This window comes from Peromyscus eremicus, chromosome 7 (genome assembly GCF_949786415.1).
Source record: "Peromyscus eremicus chromosome 7, PerEre_H2_v1, whole genome shotgun sequence".
Classification (NCBI taxonomy): Eukaryota; Metazoa; Chordata; class Mammalia; order Rodentia; family Cricetidae; genus Peromyscus; species Peromyscus eremicus.
Window position 1 is genome coordinate 26,985,820 of NC_081422.1, and position 19,067 is coordinate 27,004,886.

Here is a 19,067-nt window from a genome sequence, read left to right on the forward strand (position 1 = left end):
TTATCTTCAGGCGTAAATTGAATGTATACAGAAGACAGGCTAATCACCTAGCAGGAAATCTGTTGGATTCCTATGGTGCTCAGTTATACTTGGCCTCTGGCATTCTTTCTGGGCATTAAGTTAGTTTATGTGTCATCTGTGAAATATACTATTTCCCACTGCCATAGAAAACATTAGGACCAGAGGCAAGTCAGTAAAGGAGCAAGGATGCCCACCCAGCAACATCAGCACATCAGTTATTTCTCCCCCAGATGAGTGCTCGGTTGTCTGCCTGCAGACTTTCCATTTCAAACACCAGGCAAATGCCGTGCTGGAGCCTCAGAGTCAATCTTCTATTGCTGACCACTCAGAGAGGTTTTTATACAACTCAGTTTTGCTTTTAGTTCTTTAGGTATTAGGACACAGATGATTATCTCCCTGGGGACAGCCGAACTACTTGACCAGGACCATTTAACAGTACTTCATTAGGGTTTTCAGCTTCTTACTTAGCTAGTGGGGGAAGAGTTGCATCACCCCCATTGATTCAGTGACATTTCCTGATGTGCCTCCATGCAGTATGTCCTTCACATATGAAATAACGTGTAGGAGTAAAAGTGACCTTATTTTAATATGTCTGCTGAAAAGCATTACTCATTATTCAATAGAATTTTTATGATGTGTTGAAAGCAATTGCTTTTAGGGCTACATCACATGTGTGTTTTGTATTTTGTCAGTGGTGTCATGCAGGAATCTGCAGTCACTTTTCCAGGATCAATTAATTGCCTCCTCATGAGTCACCAGAAGTTATCTATTTGCATTGGGTTTTTAAGGCAAAAGAATTCAAGTCAGCTCTCTAATGTTAAGCAGTAAATTACTGACAAGGTCCGTGCATCCTGCCTTCTGGTCTCTAGCTCAGCGTGGGTGAAGGCACATCAGTCTTCTTTTTTCTTGCATTAGGGATATTTCAGTTCAGTTACGCTTGGTGACCATATGCCTTTGTGAGCTTGCTTTTGCTTTATAAGGATAGATGCTACATACTTGCCTGCTTTTCCCCCAGGTGCACTTTGTCCCGGATGCTGGCACTGTGGCTCAGATTGTGTACACCGATGACCAAGTTCGTCCACCCCAGCAGGTGGTGTACACAGCAGATGGTGCCTCCTACACATCAGTGGACGGTCCAGAGCACACACTGGTCTACATCCACCCGGTGGAAGCTGCACAGGCATGTGAAGGATGGGTTTTGACTTGTTTATTAATTAATACACTAATTACTTATGTTTGCCGTGGGTCAGTTGTTATCCTAGATGTTTTGATTCAATAAACACTCAGATAAGATTTGTGCTGTCAAGGAGCATATAACTAACTTGGCAATGAAAGAGATGATTCGTTTATTTCAGTTGAGTGCAAAAATGAGTTAGAACCCCAGTCTCATGTCAGGCTTTCTCTCCAGTGACCAGTGAGGTGGTTATCAATTTGTTACCTTTCCTGAGTATTCAGACTAAGCATTGTGTTCTGCACACGACACAGTGTTTAGGTAAATCACAGTTGACTCTATGAAAGCCTCCGGATTATTTCAGTTCAGTGTATAAGCAAAGGGTCCTACCAGCTTCTACTGTTATTTGTTAGTAACTTACTGGTTTATAGAACTCTAACAGAAGCCAAGGCACATTCTCACAAAAGCTTTACAATATGGCTTTTGTTTTTTGCCACTGACTTAGAGTTTCTAAAAGAGTGACACAGATATTCCACAAATATTGTTGGCACTTTACAATGTACAAAGTATTTATAACGTGTTCCATACATATATATGTGTTACTTACAGTACATATTCACAGGCCTTACTACCATACTCACACATACTAATGAAGGCTGAGGATATAGTAAGTATGCAACACATTGTACTACTATTATTTCTTCATTTTGTATTGCATTTTAACCTAGACCTTTATGCATGCTAAGAAATGCTCTACCAGTGGCCTGTAATGTCATTCCCTAAACAGCATTTATCTATCTATCTATCTATCTATCTATCTATCTATCTATCTATCTATCTTTGAGGCTGGGTTTTTCTACATTTCTACATAGCCTTGGTTGTCCTGGAACTCACTATTACATAGTTCAAGCTGACCTTGTGAGCTCACAGAGATCTGCTTGCCTCTGCCTCCTGAATGCTGGGACGAAAAGCACCTGCTACCCTGCCTGGCTTCATTTGGTTTTTTTAAATGCATATTTTTATAGTATGACCCTTGTCATAAAATTGTCCTTATATAATATTTCATCAAGAGGCTCATATCACTTCTAAGAAAAAATGAGATTCCCTTCCTTTTAACACATTTCTAGTCCATATAGAAATGAACTTGCCAAATGCTCATGTGGTCCTTTTGGAGTGTCTTGGCTTAATGTTATTTCTCCAACTGTATTTAAGTACAACCAAGCCTGGCGGTGGTGGTGCATGCCTTTAATTCCAGCAGAAGGAAGAGGCAGAGGCAGGTGGATCTCTGTGAGTTTCAGGCTAGCTAGAGCAACACAGAGAAACCCTGTCTCAGAAAACAACAATAACAACAACAACAAAATAAAGTATAACCAGAGAGCATATGTAAAGGATGCCTTGTACTTAACTGCTAGTTTATTATAATGTTACTAAATGTCTGAATTTTAATAATTTTTCAAATGTCAAACTGAAAAAATTTTGACTTCCTACAACTTTCCTTCATGTTCTTCTGGAATTCAGATTGAACCAGTTTTCTTTTTTTCTCCTCCCGCCCCCAAACAGGGTTTCTTTGTGTAGCTCAGTTTTTATTTTAGTTCCATAGGTTTACCAAAGTCTTGGGCAAATTAAATTCTTTCAAATGATGTAGAAAAGAGACTTTTTCTTGATTGCAGATACTAACCATATCTTAGCTGTAACAATATGGACATTTCCTCCTTTAGTTATTATGTGTTTATAATGACTAAATTTCTTTATTATTATTATTATTATACCTGCTGGCTTTATTTAAAAAACAAAAAACAAAAAAATGGGAACCTGTGGCCTGTAATTACAGGTGGTGGCCTGTAATCTCAGCACTTGGGAGGCAGAGGCAGGAGGATCTCTGTGAGTTGGAGGCCAGCCTATTCTACAGAGCTAGTTCCAGGACAGTCAGGGCCCCACAGAGAAATCTTGTTTGGAAAAACCAAAAAAAAAAAAAAAAAAAAAAGAAGAAGAAGAAAGAAAGAGCCTGTGGGCTGTATATTCAATTTATGTTTTTTCTACTTTTCTAATGAAAAACATATGTTCATATTGTAAAGGCTTACAAACCTGTGTTCCTGATACTTCTCTGTGTTCCTACCTCTCAGTCCATCTCTACTGACTCAAATCTCCTCTGCGAGCAGAGTTCAATGTAAATGGTGGACTCTGTTCATGGCGTGTCTTTTATGTTTTCATGTCATGCTGTTTTAATTAGCTGTGACATTCATCCCCAAGAAAGGCTTTGCTCGAGAGTAGAATATTGAAGGATGTTAGCCTTTGGGATGGCTGCTTATTCAATCTCTGGAGCCTTTTGAATGAAAGACTCCAGGCAAGTGCAAGAACACTGTCTTTATCTCTGTATTAATGAAGGATTACCAGCTGTGAGTCAAGATAACTCTCCTACATTGGTGCTTAGCAGAGTGATTTCTTCCTGTGTGGGTGAGCAGTCTAAGATCTACTGATACATTTGTTTGTTTTCCTCCAGACTCTGTTTACAGATCCAACTCAGGTAGCTTATGTCCAACAGGATGCTACAGCTCAACAGGTAATAAAAAACGCTTTGTGACATTTGGGAGTATAGAGTGGCTATCATGTTCCTGCAGAATCCTTCTACCCCTATGCCATCTCTGAGTGGTTTTTTTAAATTTTTATTTATTTTATTTATTTTTTAATGTCCATTATCTAACTTCTTTAATGTAAACAAAGCAAAGCAGAACATAATGCTAACACAGTGCATGAGTGTATTGGAATAGCCTGCTAGTAAGAAGTGGTTGGTTAAGGAAGTTGTAAGAAGTAAGCATATATTGCTGGGGATGATGAGACAGGACAATTGGCTGATCCACCTGGTCAAGACTAGCCTGGGTCAAACAGTGAGTCTTTGTATCAGACAAACAGGATATTTGTTCATGTTTCCAGTAGAAGAATGAGTTTTAAAAGTGTCTTTTGTTGGGGGACAGACCTGGTGTCATTATAATACCAGCACTTGGGAGGCAGAGTTTGGAGAGTCACAGGTTCTAAGCCAGATTGAGCTATATAGCTAGGTTCTGTCTCAGGAGAGAGGCAGGAAGAGAGAGAGGCGGAGACAAACAGAGAGACAAAGACAGGCACACCACCATACCTTCTGAAAGCTGGCAAGCCTGTCACCAGGGACACTCTCCAGGAGTTCCTCATCAGTTACTTGAAAGAGAAACTTCTTTTCCAGACAAGAAACACAGCACCATTTTCATCCCCTAATTAATGAAGTGTGGTTTGGGGTGGTTGCTGTCAATAGCAGCCTGAAAAAGACTGATGAGGGGTGTTTTGATGGACAAACCAGATGGTAGCGAGTACCTCGGCTTTCCTATGATGGAAGAGAGATGACTGTTACTGTGTGCCTCCTAGTGATGTATACTTCCTGTTGTGTCGTATTATGTGGAGAGTTCGTCCCAGCAAATCAAACCCGAATCTGACCAAGTCTGTAGGGTGTTCTGAAGCTGACAGGATGCCCGGTGGACATACTGGATGAGTCAAAAGACATATGAGACTTAGTGGAGAAATCTAGCCCATGGACTCCAGGAGAAGTGACCTGGGCTCTTTTTAATCTTGTTTTGTTGTTGGTTTTTTTGCTTATTTTGTTGTGGAGATGATCTCCTGTATTCTAAGCTGCTGGGCTTGAACTCACTATGGAGCAAAAGGAGATTTTGAAGTTCTGATCTGCTCACCTTCACTTCCGTACACGGAGATTACAGGCATGTGCCATCACACTCTATGTGTCCTGGGGATCAAACCCAAGGCTTCTGTGCATGCTAAGCACACATTGTATTAGTGGAGCTACATCCAAGCCAGATAACCTGTTTGGATTTTGTTGTTGTTTTGTTTTAGTTTGTATAAGCATTCTACCACTGAGCTATGTCTCCTGACTTTTCCCACAAATAAATCGCAAGGGAAAAGAAGAGGAGGGGAGACTAACAGGCTTGGATGTATCAGTAAATGCTGTATATGGTTTTCATTTGGATCCTGATTAGATAAAACTAAGTATAAAAAAAGAGGGAGACGCCGGGCGGTGGTGGCGCACGCCTTTAATCCCAGCACTCGGGAGGCAGAGCCAGGTGGATCTCTGTGAGTTCGAGGCCAGCCTGGTCTACAGAGCGAGATCCAGGAAAGGCGCAAAGCTACACAGAGAAACCCTGTCTCGAAAAACCAAAAAAAAAAAAAAAAAAAAAAGAGGGAGACAATTGGGAAATATAGTAACACTAATGGATTTTTAATTATACTAAAGAATAGTTAAGTTTTTAGAAATGATAATATGTAAACTATAAAGGTCATTATATATAAATACATATACACACATTGAACTATTTAAAGATGACAGGCTATATATACATATACATATATATATTGTGTGTGTAGTTTTTGTTTCACAGTAATCTAGTAAAGAGGGTGGGAGATCGGTTGGTGTTTTGAGTCTAAATGGCACATATATGAAGTTTGTTGCATTGTTCTGTTTAATGCATTTGAGATTTGTCCTTGTGAGTAAGAAAACAGTATGTTTGTTTGAGACAGTGTCTTAATTGTGTGGCCTAAGCTGGTCTCAAATATGATACTCTCCTGCCTCAGCCTCTCATGGTCTGGGATTACAGGTGTGAGCTACCATGCCTTGTTTAAGAAAATAATTTTGACAGTTCTTTGTAAATTGCTTCTGGGTTATTGAAGAAATTTATATTCTCGTCAACTATAGGAGAATGCCAGTTTTCAACATTCTACCACTAGTATATTTGAATTCTTTTCAAATTTTGCCAATCTGATAGACAAATGGTGTTCTGTTGTTTTACTACTGAGGCATGTTTTAATTGATGGGTCTGTTTCCATTTGCACCTCAAAGGGCCCTTCATCTTCTCCAATCTCCAGAAACATCTGGTCCTTTGATGTTTTGTATGAAAGGAAAGTTGTACTTAGATAACGCTGTGAACCATGGCATTATAAGTTAGTGTGACTGTAGTTGTTGGCTTAGAGCCTTGCTTGAGTTTGCCCTCCATCCTCTTCTTCATTCTGGGATCAAGTTCAGGTCCTTGTACAAGTGGAGCCCACACTCTACCACTGAGCTACATCCCCACCCCTGTCTGTGTCTTTCTTTCTGCCTTAGCGGAAAGCTTTCGTTTTTGTCTTTGGTGATGGGAAGACCTTGCGTGTTCATTTCTTTGTCTTTAGAAGAGGTAGCAGTGATGTGTAGACATGGAAGCGCCCACTCCTCTTTATTCCCGAAAGTGAGCATGTGGGACTCCCCACACACAGAGATGAAAACATGCTTCCCTGATAATTGGGCTCAGTGGGAGTCACAGAGCATTCTGTCATACTCACTGCTGTCCAGTGTCTTTTCCTGTTTCACTTCTCAGATGAATCGTGTCCTGAAATGCAGAGATAGATTTGGAATTAATCACAGGGTGCCATTAAGTGGGAAGAAAGTATACAGCAAGTTTAGCAAATTCTTTTTCCTTTCACTGTGTTTGATTGTATAGTGGTTGAAATGTACAGGACTAACAGCTTTGTTTTAAGTTCTTTTCCTCTGTGTAAATCAGGCACACACTGGTCACTTACCCACTGCCTGGCCATTACCAGGAGCATGCATAGTTAGCTTATTGCCTAGTATTCAGGGAGGGGTGAAGTAGGGGGTGTTTATCTCCTCTGCTGCCTTCCTTGAATAGACTAAATTCCACAGGGGCTGTTGTGACATAGTGGAAAAACCAAGTAGTGGCAGAACTTGAATTTCATGTCTGCAGTTTAGGGGCTGAGAGCATACCTCATCTCAGTGGAACTTAGATGCATACCTAGTGCTCAGTAAATAGCAGGTGAATTTGAATTAACCTAGTTTGCAGAGCAGCCCACTGTGTGTTCAGGTCTGTGCTATCTACAGATAGACAGTTCTTGCCCGGAAATGTTCTTTGATGCTTCTCCTGCCTTTTCCACGTTGGTTGTGCTTCAGGTCGTACTCTGTGTTCATGTCTGCTTCAGCAGTAGTCCTCAAAGCTAATGCAGAAGCGTGGGAAAGGTCGTCGCTACACTTGTCATGTCAGCTTTCTCAGCAGCGTCGAGAAGCCCGCAGCAGCTTTGCTGAACCAGAGTTCTCGTAACCATATCTGTTGAGAAAACTTGGAGCTTTAGAATTACTCTGAGTTGTCGAGTGCATCTTTTTGGTGGGCTCTGCAGAGAGATGAAGAATTTACAAGGAGCAGAGGGCTATATGTGCTGTGGTTCAGTATGTGATGACATTCATCACTGACCCCAGCATCTCGAGTTTAAGTGGCCTAGAGTAGAGGGCGGTGTAGTAAATTGCTCGAGGTGATGAGTGGAAATGAAGTTGCTTCCTTGCAAGTTGTGCTGAGGAGGGTGAGGAGGTTGCACTGCCAGAAACCTCCTGTTCCTTTTCTCACCTTCAGGAGGCATCCATGCTGTGTTTGTTGAGGCTGAAGCAGAGTATCTTCCTGATCCCCCCCTCCCTGCCCCTTTCTGAAAGGCCCTGAGGTACAGAGATAGAATGTTGTGAAAAGTCTAGGCCTTTGGGTTAAATGAATGCATGTTAAAACATAGCAGGCCAAGCATGCAGGTGCATATCTGTTATCCCAGCTACTTGGGAGGTGATGACAAGAATCATGAGTTCAGTTGGGTGGTTGTGGCACACACCTTTAATCCCAACACTTGGGAGGCAGAGGCAGGCAGATATCTGTGAGTTCGAGGCCAGCCTGGTCTATAGAGTGAGTTCCAGGACAACCAGGGCAACACAGAGAAACCTTGTCTTAAAAAACAAAACAAAACAAAAAGATTCATGAGTTTGAGGTCATTCTGAGCTATATAGAGCTCTCTTTGATTTTTGAGACAGGGTCTATGTATCCCTGGCCGTCCTGGAACTTATTATAGAGACTAGTCTAGCCTTGAACTCAAAGAAATCTGCCTGCCTTTTTTTTTTTTTTTTTTTTTTTTTTGGTTTTTCGAGACAGGGTTTTTCTGTGCAGCTTTGGGGCCTTTCCTGGAATTCACTCTGTAGCCCAGGCTAGCCTCAAACTCACAGAGATCCACCTGCCTCTGCCTCCCAAGTTTGGGATTAAAGGCATGCGCCACCACCACCCGGCTACCTCTGCTTCTTGAGTGCTGGAATTAAAGTCACCATGCCTGGCTATGTGGGACTCTTAAAGAAAGGGTTGCCAGATGTGGTGGCATATGCCTGTAATTCCAGATTTTAGGAGGCAGTGGCAAGAGATTCACAAGTTGAAGGCTAGTCTGAACTACATAGCGAGACTAACTTTAAAAAAAATTATAGTCTCGAAAAACATAAAAGAACAACAAATCTAGGGCTTGGGAACATAAGTTAGTAAGTAGTGCTTGCCTAGCACGAATAGGGTCCTGGACTCCAGTGCCAGTACTGAAACAAAGCGAAACAAAGCAACAACAAAAAGAAGAAACATATGTAAAATATGCTCTTACCGTTACCAGGTACTTCCTAAGTGCCAAACATTTTACTACTGTCCTTACATACAGATGGCTTCTCTTAATCTGTATGTGTGTGGTGCATACATGTGTTTCACGTGGTACATGTTCATGTGTTCATACGTGAGTGCACATGTGTGGAGGCCAGAGGTCAGTGTTAGGTGTTTTCCTCATTTGCTTTGCTCCGTGCTGTGGGGTGTGTAGGTCAGAAGATACTGTGGGATTTGGGGATTGAACTCAGGTTACCAGGCTTGCAAAGAAGCATTTTAGCTCCTTCACCATCTCACTGCCCTACCCCTAAGCTGGTTAGCCAGTGAGCTCTGGGGCTCTTCCAGATTCCATGCCTCCTCCCCCAACACTGAGGTTACAGGTACATGCTGCTGTACCCAGCCTTTTAAAAGATTTATTTATTTTCATTTTATGTGTATAGGTGTTTTGCCTGAATGTATAGATGTGGACTATGTGCTTATGTGTCCACAGAGGCCAGAAGAGGGTGTTGGATCCCCTGGAACTAGAGTTACAGGTGGTTGTAAGCTGCCATCTAGGTTCTGGGAAATGAATCGGGCCTCTGCAAGAGCAGCAAGTGCTCTTAATCGCTGAACTGGGGATCCCAACTCAAGTCCTCACACTTAAACTGTAAGCATGTTACTGGCTGGGCCGTCTCTTCCAGGCCCTGTTTCACTTAAGCTTTATAAGAATCAAAATAGTTTTGATTCACATGCTCACTTCCTAAATGAAGAAGCTGAGGTCAGAAGTTTAGTAACTTTCAAGGGAGGCCAGGACTGTATTCTCTGACTGATTCTAGAGCCTGTTCTATTCTCTCAGGAGTGGCTGGAGAGGCAAGATGGACTCTCATAAAATTGCCTGATCATTGTTGGGGGTGGCGGCACACGCCTTTGATCCCAACACTTTGGAAGCAGAGGCAGGTGGATTTCAGAGTTTGAGGCAGCCTGGTCTACAGAGTGAGTTCCAATACAGACAGGACTACACTGAGAAATCCTGTTTCAACTTCTGCCCCACCCCCCAAGAAAATGCCTAATTGTGGACAAAGTAGGTGGTGTTTGGCAAGACTGTGAGCCATGGTAAAGGTCAGATGTCAGAATCGAGAATCTACAAAGTCTGGATATGTTAGAAGAACAAATAAAAGTAGTTAAACTGGGCATGATAATACGAGCCTGGAATCCTTCTACATGGGAGGTAGAGGCAGGAGGATCAGAAATTCAAGGTCATCGTGGCTGCATAAACTAGTTCAAGGCCAGCCTGGACTAATTGAGATCCTGTGTCAACAAACAACAACAACAACAAAAAAAACCCTCCAAAACAGGGTAATAAAATGAAAATCTCTGGAGATAAATGCAAATCCTCATGTAAGTAAACATCAACTATTTAAGTTTGGAGGACGGAGAATGAGTAGAAAATGACCCATTATCTCTAAGTCCAAGTTAAGTTTGCCGTAGGAAGGTGGCTGTCATATGCTAAGTGTGGGCTGATGCTACATTCACAGACATGTAATTCACTGGGGAATAAACAGGCAAGACGATCAGCTGGAAGTCTGCCGGCATGAGAGATGATCGGATGAATTAGGGGTTTTGAGTCCTTGAATATTTGTGTCACGTGAAAGTTTAGACTTTTCTCCTGAGTCCCAGGGGAAAGGCCTAGGTTCTGACAGAAAGGTATGTACAGGGAGATATCATTAGGCTGTTCCCAAATGTTCTGGCTGCTCCAGGAGGAAATGAGGCCCAGAGCTATTGGAGAACTAGACTTCGGCTCCAACGGCGGTAGATTTTCAGAGCATAGGAGGCTCAGGGCACCAGATGTGGCTTGTTGGGGAACTGGAACATGGTTGCGTTTAGAAGGCAGATGAGGGAATAGCTTCCTAGCAGAGGGAAGCAGCATATGGGAAGACAGAGAAGAGAGCAGAGGGAACGTTTAAATGGTTACCTGACTGAGAAGGACATGGGTTGAATATGGTCAGGTGGTCTGTAACGCTTTAACACTCATTTTGTAGGGGCCATTTCTGTCCTGCATGTGTGCTGAGCACCTTCAATCCTGTATGTTACCTGAATGTTTGCTTGTTTGCAACACTGACTTGAGCACGAGGAAACGAACATTCACCCCTTTCATTCTTTCCAAAACACTTAAGCCTCTCCGAGTGTTTCCCAGGAGAACTATCAGCTGTGAAGTTGTACCAACTTGTTATACCCTGTATTTAGTTTTAAAAGTGGAGTGGGGATGTAGTTTAGTGGTAGAACATTTGCCTAGTGTGTAGAAAGCTGTGGGCTCCCTTCCTAGCACTGAAGACAAGACAAAACAAAACAAAACACGAAGACGAAATAAGTAGTCCCAGTTACTCAGGAGACAGGAGGACCACTTGAGTCTAGGGGTTTGGAGAGCTTACCTGGGCAGCATAGTAATTCTGTCTCTGACAGGTAACAAGCAGGGCTGGGCCGGCGGCTCAGTGGGAAAAAAGTTCTCAGAACACACAGAAATGGGAATGGTGGTGAGTGCCTGTAACCCCAGTGCTGCAGGGTCAGAGACAGGTAGATACCAGGGGCTTGTTGGCCAGACAGTCCAGCCGAATTAATGAGCTCCAGGTTCCATAATAGACCCTGCCTCAAAAATTAAGTGGGCCTATAGAGATGGCTCAGTGGCTAAGAGTATATACTACTCTGCCAGAGGATCCAAGTTCAGATCCCAGCACCCACATCAGGGGATTCATGACCACCTTTATCTCCAGCTCCAGGGAGATACAGCATCTCTGGCCTCTGTGGGCACCTGCATTCATGTACATATACATAATTTTTTTAAAAGATGGAGAATGATTAAAAAAATAACAACTTGGGCTGGAGAGATGGCTCAGAGGCTTAAGAGCACTGACTGCTCTTCCAGATGTCCTGAGTTCAATTTCCAGCAACCACATGGTGGCTCACAACCACCTGTAATGAGATCTGGTGCCCTCTTCTGGTCTGCAGACATACATGCAGGGAGGACACTGTATACACAATTTTTTTTTTTTTTTAAAAAAAGATCAGCTTTAAAAAAAAAAAAAAATAACAACTCTCCAGGCAGTGATGACACAGGCCTTTAATCTCAGCACTTGGGAAGCAGAGGCAGGTGAATCTCTATGAGTTTGAGGCCAGCCTGGGCTATGAAGCTAGTTCCAGGTCAGCCAAGGTGGTTATCCAGTGAAATCTGTCTGAAAAAAAACAAACCAAACCCAAATAACAACTCAGGGTTTATATCTGACCCCCCCACGTATGCATGCATAGGCAAATGTACCCACTCATGCACATATTTATGTGTACATCACACAAGTTTCTAGAAAAGCAAAGTAATTGAAGAAACCATATATTCACTTCCCTGCATGGTAGTCACTTCTTCTTTTTTTTTTTTTTTTCTTCCAGTTTTTCGAGACAAGGTTTCTCTGTGTAGCTTTGTGCCTTTCCTGGAACTCACTTGGTAGTTCAGGCTGGCCTCGAACTCACAGAGATCCGCCTGGCTCTGCCTCCCGAGTGCTGGGATTAAAGGTGTGCTCCACCACCGCCTGGCATGGTAGTCACTTCTAAAAGGAAGGAGGGACCCTTGCCCCAGATTTCATTCATATATGAAGACTGATGATCCCACACACATCCTCTGAAGGAGGCAATGGAAAGATGCTGTGTGTGCACCTGAAGTCTCTGGGGAGGTAGGGCGGGTCCATTAAGCCAATGTGAAATGACTTATGCAAGCAAGGAGAGGAACTAGATTTAAACCTGTTAGATTCAAATTCAAACTAAATTGGACCTGTGTGTGTCAAACAGAGAGACCAAGGCTTCTCAGTCTGCCCAGATGTGAGACAGAAGGTGATGAGGGAGGATGGAGCTTGAAAGATAAGGGCATTAGACATCTGAGAGGGAGTTAAATTTTTCCTTGCAACCTGTGAACAGAAGCTGTTTTTTCAGAGTCTTGTAAGAAGCTAGTGTAAAAAACATATTCTTCCAAGAGTATGTATGTCATGCATGTATGTGGGTCCCAATCGACTTAAGACAGGTTCCTGCTTGCTTTATCCCTTAAGCTTCTGTCCAAGCCTCATTACCTGTACATAACCAGGTGCTGCCTTCCATTGAGAGTGTGGATGCTTCCGACCCTCTGGCAACTCTGCAGAACCCAATTGCCAGACTAGATGCAAAAGAGGAAGAGGAAGAGGAAGAAGATGAGGATGAGGATACAGAGGAAGAGGAAGAAGAGGATGCTGAAGACACCGATGTGGATGATTGGCAGCCTGACCCACCCCGGCCTTTTGACCCCCATGATTTGTGTAAGTGCAGGCCCTGGACTCTCCCAGGAAGATGTGTGTGAGTGTACCCGTGTGCACAGAAATTGTCCATCCCATCTACTGGCACATCATCTCTCTTTGTCTTCCCAGCAGCCCTGGGAGGGAGGTCATGACCATTGCTTTTGTTTTTACTGATAAAAAGAGTCTGAAACCCAGAACAGGTTAGGTGCCTGTCCAGGGTCAAGTGAGTGGGCAATGGGGAGTCCACAGCAGGGCTTAAGTTGCTACAGTGAGTTGGCTAGGTCAGGTCTTTGCGCTGTGTTGCTTGTCTCTTTCATGGAATCCTTTAAGAATGCTTACATGCTCTCAGGCACTGGAGCACAGATGCACTCTACAGCCTTTATAGGTTGGCCTCTTTCTCAAGGTCATAACTTTGAGTGCCTTGGAGATCTGGACTCTAGCTCTGGGTGGCTGGTCCCACCCTAAATTGTCCTTCTGGCCTCTTGCTCAGCCTTCTGTGTTTACCTACCAACTCACTGTTTTCTTTCTGTGGGTTTCCGTGCCCATGTGGCAAAGACTGACCTCGTTCACTTGAGTGACCCAGGCTCTTCAGAGTTTGTGGCTTTGCACCCCCCTCACAGGCCTTCTCTGTGTGCTGGTAAAACTTGTCTGTGTGGGGCCAGTACTCAGCCCCATGTAACAAAGAACTTCGTTTTGTTTTTCTTTGAATTCTCAAGTTTTCAAGGCAACTCCTTAATCAAATGCACTGAAACCTACTTTATCTTGTAAATATTAATACAAAGTGAAAATTGTAGAAATTGTGAATACCTAAACCAGGTCACCACATAGCCAGAGGGGGTGGGGCGTGATGAGTATGAACTCTGTTTGGCCTGGTTATTCTGATTTGTGGCCCTGAGTATATCTTCTGGGCTCTTTTAGCAAAGGGAGTGAACACGCCTGGCTTGAGGCAAATGGAGGCAGATTCCAGCGTGAGTTGAAAATGCATGGCCCTCCAGGATTAGACTAATGGTGCTGTCTAGTAATAAAGGAGGGGATCCTGGTGATGTTTAATTTAGCATCCTCAGGCCTTGCACCCTGAAGTGGACAGCACTCTGTTAGCCTTAGACTGCCCCTGTGTTATAGCTTCTCAAACTCCCTGGAAGGAAGTGGATTAAACAGTATTGTCAGGGTTGATCCCCCAACAGCTGTGTTAAAATAATTGTGTCTCATCAGATTTCTCAACATTTAACTAATAAGCTTTTCATTTTTTTCTTAGAATTGATTTGTAAATTGTGTCCACTGTTTGAACCACTATCCAGCAGGGAGAAAGGTCTTAACTTACATAGTACTTTTAGCAGATATAAGGAGATTAGTATGATTTGGGGGGTGGGTGGGATTATACCATTCTTACTGAGCTGTGGAAGGTGATGCCTTCCAGTAGAATGGCAGAACCTTTGTAGGAGTCAACTGAAGTTTGTCCTGAAAAGGTAGATTTGGGATGTTTTTAAGTTTAGCACTTTGTCATTGGACCAAGAAGCTTTGAGGCATTTGACTTTTCTTCAAGCTTTCTTTCTTTTGCAGGGTGTGAAGAGTGTAACAACGCACATTCTTCTGTGTGCCCAAAGCATGGCCCCTTGCATCCGATCCCTAACCGGCCTGTGCTCACTCGGGCAAGAGCAAGTCTGCCTCTGGTCCTCTACATAGATAGGTTCCTTGGGGGAGTGTTCTCCAAGAGGCGGATTCCCAAGCGCACCCAGTTTGGTCCTGTGGAGGGGCCTCTGGTCAGGGGGTCAGAGCTGAAAGACTGCTACATTCATCTCAAGGTAACTCGGTCTTTCTCCTGCTTCACTTGTTCCGTTAAGACTTTCCAAGAAGCACTCACTTCTTTCCATTTCATACTAGCTTTTCGCTAGTAGTTTTCTTGTCATGCTTTAAGTTGCTTAAATGGAAGCTTGCCCTCTGCCCTCAGTAAACCGAGAGACAGTAAGGGTGGCTGCTTGAGGCACTGTGTGTTCATTTGGTGATAGGTGGTTCCTGGGAGCCAGAAGTAGTGTGCTGGGCTTCCATCCTAGAACATCCCAGGATGCTTGGGGAGGTACAGCACTGGCCGTGCAAGCACAAGGACCAGAGTTCAGATCCTCATCACCCATATGGTGTCTCATAACATCTGGAACTCCAGTCCTTGGTGAGCCAGTGCCTTCTGCTGGCTTCCATGGGCACCAGGCGTGCATGTGGTACACAGACATACATTCAGGCAAAACACTCACACACACGTAGTAAATAATAATAAAAAGCCTAGACGGTATGGTGACCCACATGCAGTCCCAGTAATCTGAAGGTAGTGCCGGGGTCCTTGGAGCTGCTTAGCTAGACTGAACAACAGGCTCTGGGTCCACTGCCTTAGTGAATAAAATAAAGAGCTATTGAGGAAGATAGCCAGTGTCCCCCTCTGGCCTACACATGCATGAACACACATGTGCAGTCTGCATACACCTGCTGGGTAGGTACCTTAAATAATGGAAATGCATTTCTTAAAGTTCTGAAGGCTGCCAGGCCAAGACTGAGGTGTTGGCAGGGCAGGTTTCAGCAGTCTCTTCTTGGGTCTCAAAGGGTTTGGGTCACCCTGATGTGTCCTCACAGGTTCTACCCCCTATGTTTATGTTCGTTTTCCCTCTTGTTGGATTACAGTCTCCCCTGATAATGCCATGGTAACTTAATCACCTCTTTAAGGTATTGACATAAGTATAGTCACATTCTGAGGAATCAGAGTTACAGGATTCTCAAATGAATTTTTTTAGGGCTAGGGGCAGGGGACATAAAGTCCCCTTAACAGAGGCCTTGGTGTATTTTTTCTTTAATTTTATTTATTTTATTCATTCATTCATTCATTCATTCATTTATTTATTAATAGTTATTATTCTTATAGAGGCCTTGGTGTACTTTCTCATTTATTTATTTATTTATTTGTTTGTTTGTTTATTTATTTATTTATATTTGGACAGGGTCTTTCTATGTAGCCCTGGCTGTCCTGGAACTCCCTATATAGACCAGGCTGGTTTTGAACTCACAGAGATCACCTACTTCTGCCTACCAAGTGCTGGGATTAAAGGCACATGCCACCACGCCCAACTATATTTTCTATTCTGAACAAAATGATAGTAGAGGGCTGGAGATATAGCTTACATGGTCCAGTGCTTGTCTACCCTGTAATCCCAGCATTCAAGAGGGAAAGACGGGAAGATCAGGAGTTCAAGGTCATTCTTGGCTACACAGTGAGTTTGAGGCCAGCCTGGGCTACATGTGAACCTAGCTGGAAAAAATTTTTACTTTAGAGCTGGGTGTGGGAGCAAACACGCCTATAATCCTAGCAGTTGTAAGGCTGAGGCAGGAGGATTGTGAATTCCAGGGTAGCCTGGGCTACATATCCAGACCCTGTGTCTAAAAGAAAGACTTGAACTAGAATATGGAGAAGCCTGTGGCTGCACATACTCCGTGTCCTGGAACGGTTGCACTGAGACACTTTCAGTCTTGGAACGGGTCTGACCTGTGGCGTTCTTTGTGTTAAAGAATAGTTCACATGGGGCTGGAGGGATGACTCAGCGGTTAGGAGCTCTGGCTGCTCTTCCAGAGGACCTGGGTTCAGTTCCCAGCACCCACATGGCAGCTCGCAGCTGTCTGTAACTCCAGTTCCAGGAGATCTGACACTTTCACACCAATTCACATAAAATGAAGTTAAATAAATTATTTTTTTAAAAAAGAGAATATTTCAGAGGGAATGGCAGTGGTGGAGCACTGCTCAGTTGTTAAGAGCACTTGCTGCTTTTGTAGAGGAGCAGGCTTTTGTTCCCAGCACCTGCATGGCCCCTCACAGCCATCTATAACTACAGTTCCAGTAGATCTGGTGCTCCTTCTGACCTCTGTGGGCTCCCACGTGCATTTGGTGCACAGACAAACACTCAGGCACACACAAAAAACAAGATAAGAACATATTTAAAAGAAAAGTATAGCCCATCGGTGCTGGAGGGATGGCTCAGCGGTTACAAATGTGTATTGCCTTCCTAGAGGACTTCAGTTCAGTTTACCTTCTCTTTGGTTACAGGTTTCTCTTGATAAAGGAGACAGAAAAGACAGGGATTTGCATGAAGACCTGTGGTTTGAGTTGTCTGATGAGACCCTTTGTAACTGGATGATGTTTGTGCGCCCAGCCCAGAACCACCTAGAACAGAACCTGGTAGCTTACCAGTATGGCCACCATGTGTATTATACAACAATAAAGAACGTGGAGCCCAAGCAGGAACTGAAGGTACAAAACAGGATCCACAGCAGCCTGCTAACCAGTGATGATGAGGGCTCTTTCCTATAAAAGGATCCTTTCCTGGTTTGTCTTTCTTTTACTGAGTGATTTCAGCCTTCCTTTTGCTTCCAGGACCCTTCTTCTCCCCACAGTTACAAGTCTATGGATGCTCAAGTCTCTTCTATAAGTATATGCACAGAACCCATGACTGTTCTCCCACACATTTCATATAATTTCTAGACTATTTATAACATCTCCTGCAAAACAAACACTGTATAAATAATCATTATACTTAATGTATAGGAATAATGGCAAACAAAGTCTTTACTTCAGTATGGGTGATGATTTTATTCATATATTTTCATTCTGTACTTGGTGAAACCCCAAATAAGCAGGGCTGACTGTACTGTGCACTGAATACTTTTAATAATCCTTTCAACAAAACAGAATGAAAATAGGTCACTTTTGTGTTCATCAAAGGCCTACAGCAAGGCATTGAGTGTGGGGAAGGTGCCTTGTAACTGCAGGGGCTGGGGGGGAGGGGGTGGGGGTGGGGAGCTGGCAACAGTGACAGGGTGACTGAAGTCACCAGTGCCACTGTATGTACTAAGGAAGAATTGGGAAATGGGAGATTCTGTAAAATGAAATTCAGACGTATGTCCAAGATTCCTTTTCTTTATCTAACAACTTAACTTTTTCAAAGAATTCTATGTGCTGGCTTCTGATTTCAGAAATAATTTTTTGAGGATAATTGTTAGAATTTATTTATGAATCAATGACATAATAAAAATTGTGCTACGATTCTGTATGTAAGTGAACATTCTGGTTTTTTTTTTTTTTGTTGTTTTTTTTTTTCCTACTGCTGGGGGTTGAATTTGTGTACCTGTACATGACAGGCAAGAAGTCACCTCCTCAGCTACACCCCCAGCCTGTGAGGTCTCTGTGCACAGCTCAGGCTGGCCTTAAATTAAGACTCTCCCAGTCTTAGTCTCCCTAGTACTCTTATTATAGTCATAGTCCACTGTGCTCAGTTGACACGGAACTTTTGTTTGTTTGCATTTGCATTAGGGTCTTTAAAAGTACTTTTATTAATTCTTTGATAGTCCCCTGCAATGTATTTTGGTCATTGTCACTCCATCTTCCTTCCATTAACTCTTTTCAGATCTACCTGCCTCTCCCTACTCCCCAACTTTGTATCCTTAAAAAAACAATAACCCATTGATTCCAATTTCTGCTGGGAGTGTGGGCATCCACTGGATTGTGGTCAGTCTTCTAGAAACCACACCTTTAAGGGACAGGGCCTTATGTAGCTCTGGCTGGCTTCTAACTCACTACATAGCTAAGAGGTAACCTTGAACTGCTGGTCTCCTCCTTCCACCTCCCAGCTGCTGGGACTACAGGTGTAGACCACCAGTGTAGCTTCTGGCACACACATAATAAAGAAAAAGGCCTGAAAAGAATGTTTCTTAGTTGTGGAAATATCGTTTTGCTCACTTTGCCTCCATCCCCTCTTATCTGGGTGCTGGGTATAGAACCACTGAGCTGCATCCCCAGTTCTGGGTTCTCTTGGAAAACAGCAGACAGAACTCTAGGGGTAATGATGGACAGAACCAAATAAGAATAGTTAGGTATAATAAATAACCAAGGCTGCGGAATCTGGCTCAGTGGTGGAGTACTTGCCTAGCATAAGCAATACCCTGGGTTTGATACCTAGCACTACAAAAACCAAACAAAGCTGGGTGTGGTGGCATATGCCTTTAATCTCAGCACTAGAAGGCAGAGTTCAGTGCCAGACTGGTCTGCATAGCTGGTTATAGGCCAGCAAGGACTGCGTGGGAGACCCTGCCTCAAAA

General features: G+C 43.3%; 1 protein-coding gene across 1 annotated transcript in view; it reads left to right on the top strand.

Annotated features, from left to right (window-relative positions):
* The window catches only part of Prdm10 (PR/SET domain 10), a 103,869-nt gene that overhangs the window by 36,694 nt on the left and 48,108 nt on the right, over nt 1-19,067 (top strand). The window contains exons 3-7 of the mRNA XM_059267564.1: nt 1,037-1,201; nt 3,693-3,752; nt 12,755-12,962; nt 14,502-14,743; nt 17,020-17,223. Of these exons, the coding sequence (XP_059123547.1) occupies nt 1,037-1,201; nt 3,693-3,752; nt 12,755-12,962; nt 14,502-14,743; nt 17,020-17,223 (879 nt within the window). The remainder of the gene's footprint in view (nt 1-1,036; nt 1,202-3,692; nt 3,753-12,754; nt 12,963-14,501; nt 14,744-17,019; nt 17,224-19,067) is intronic.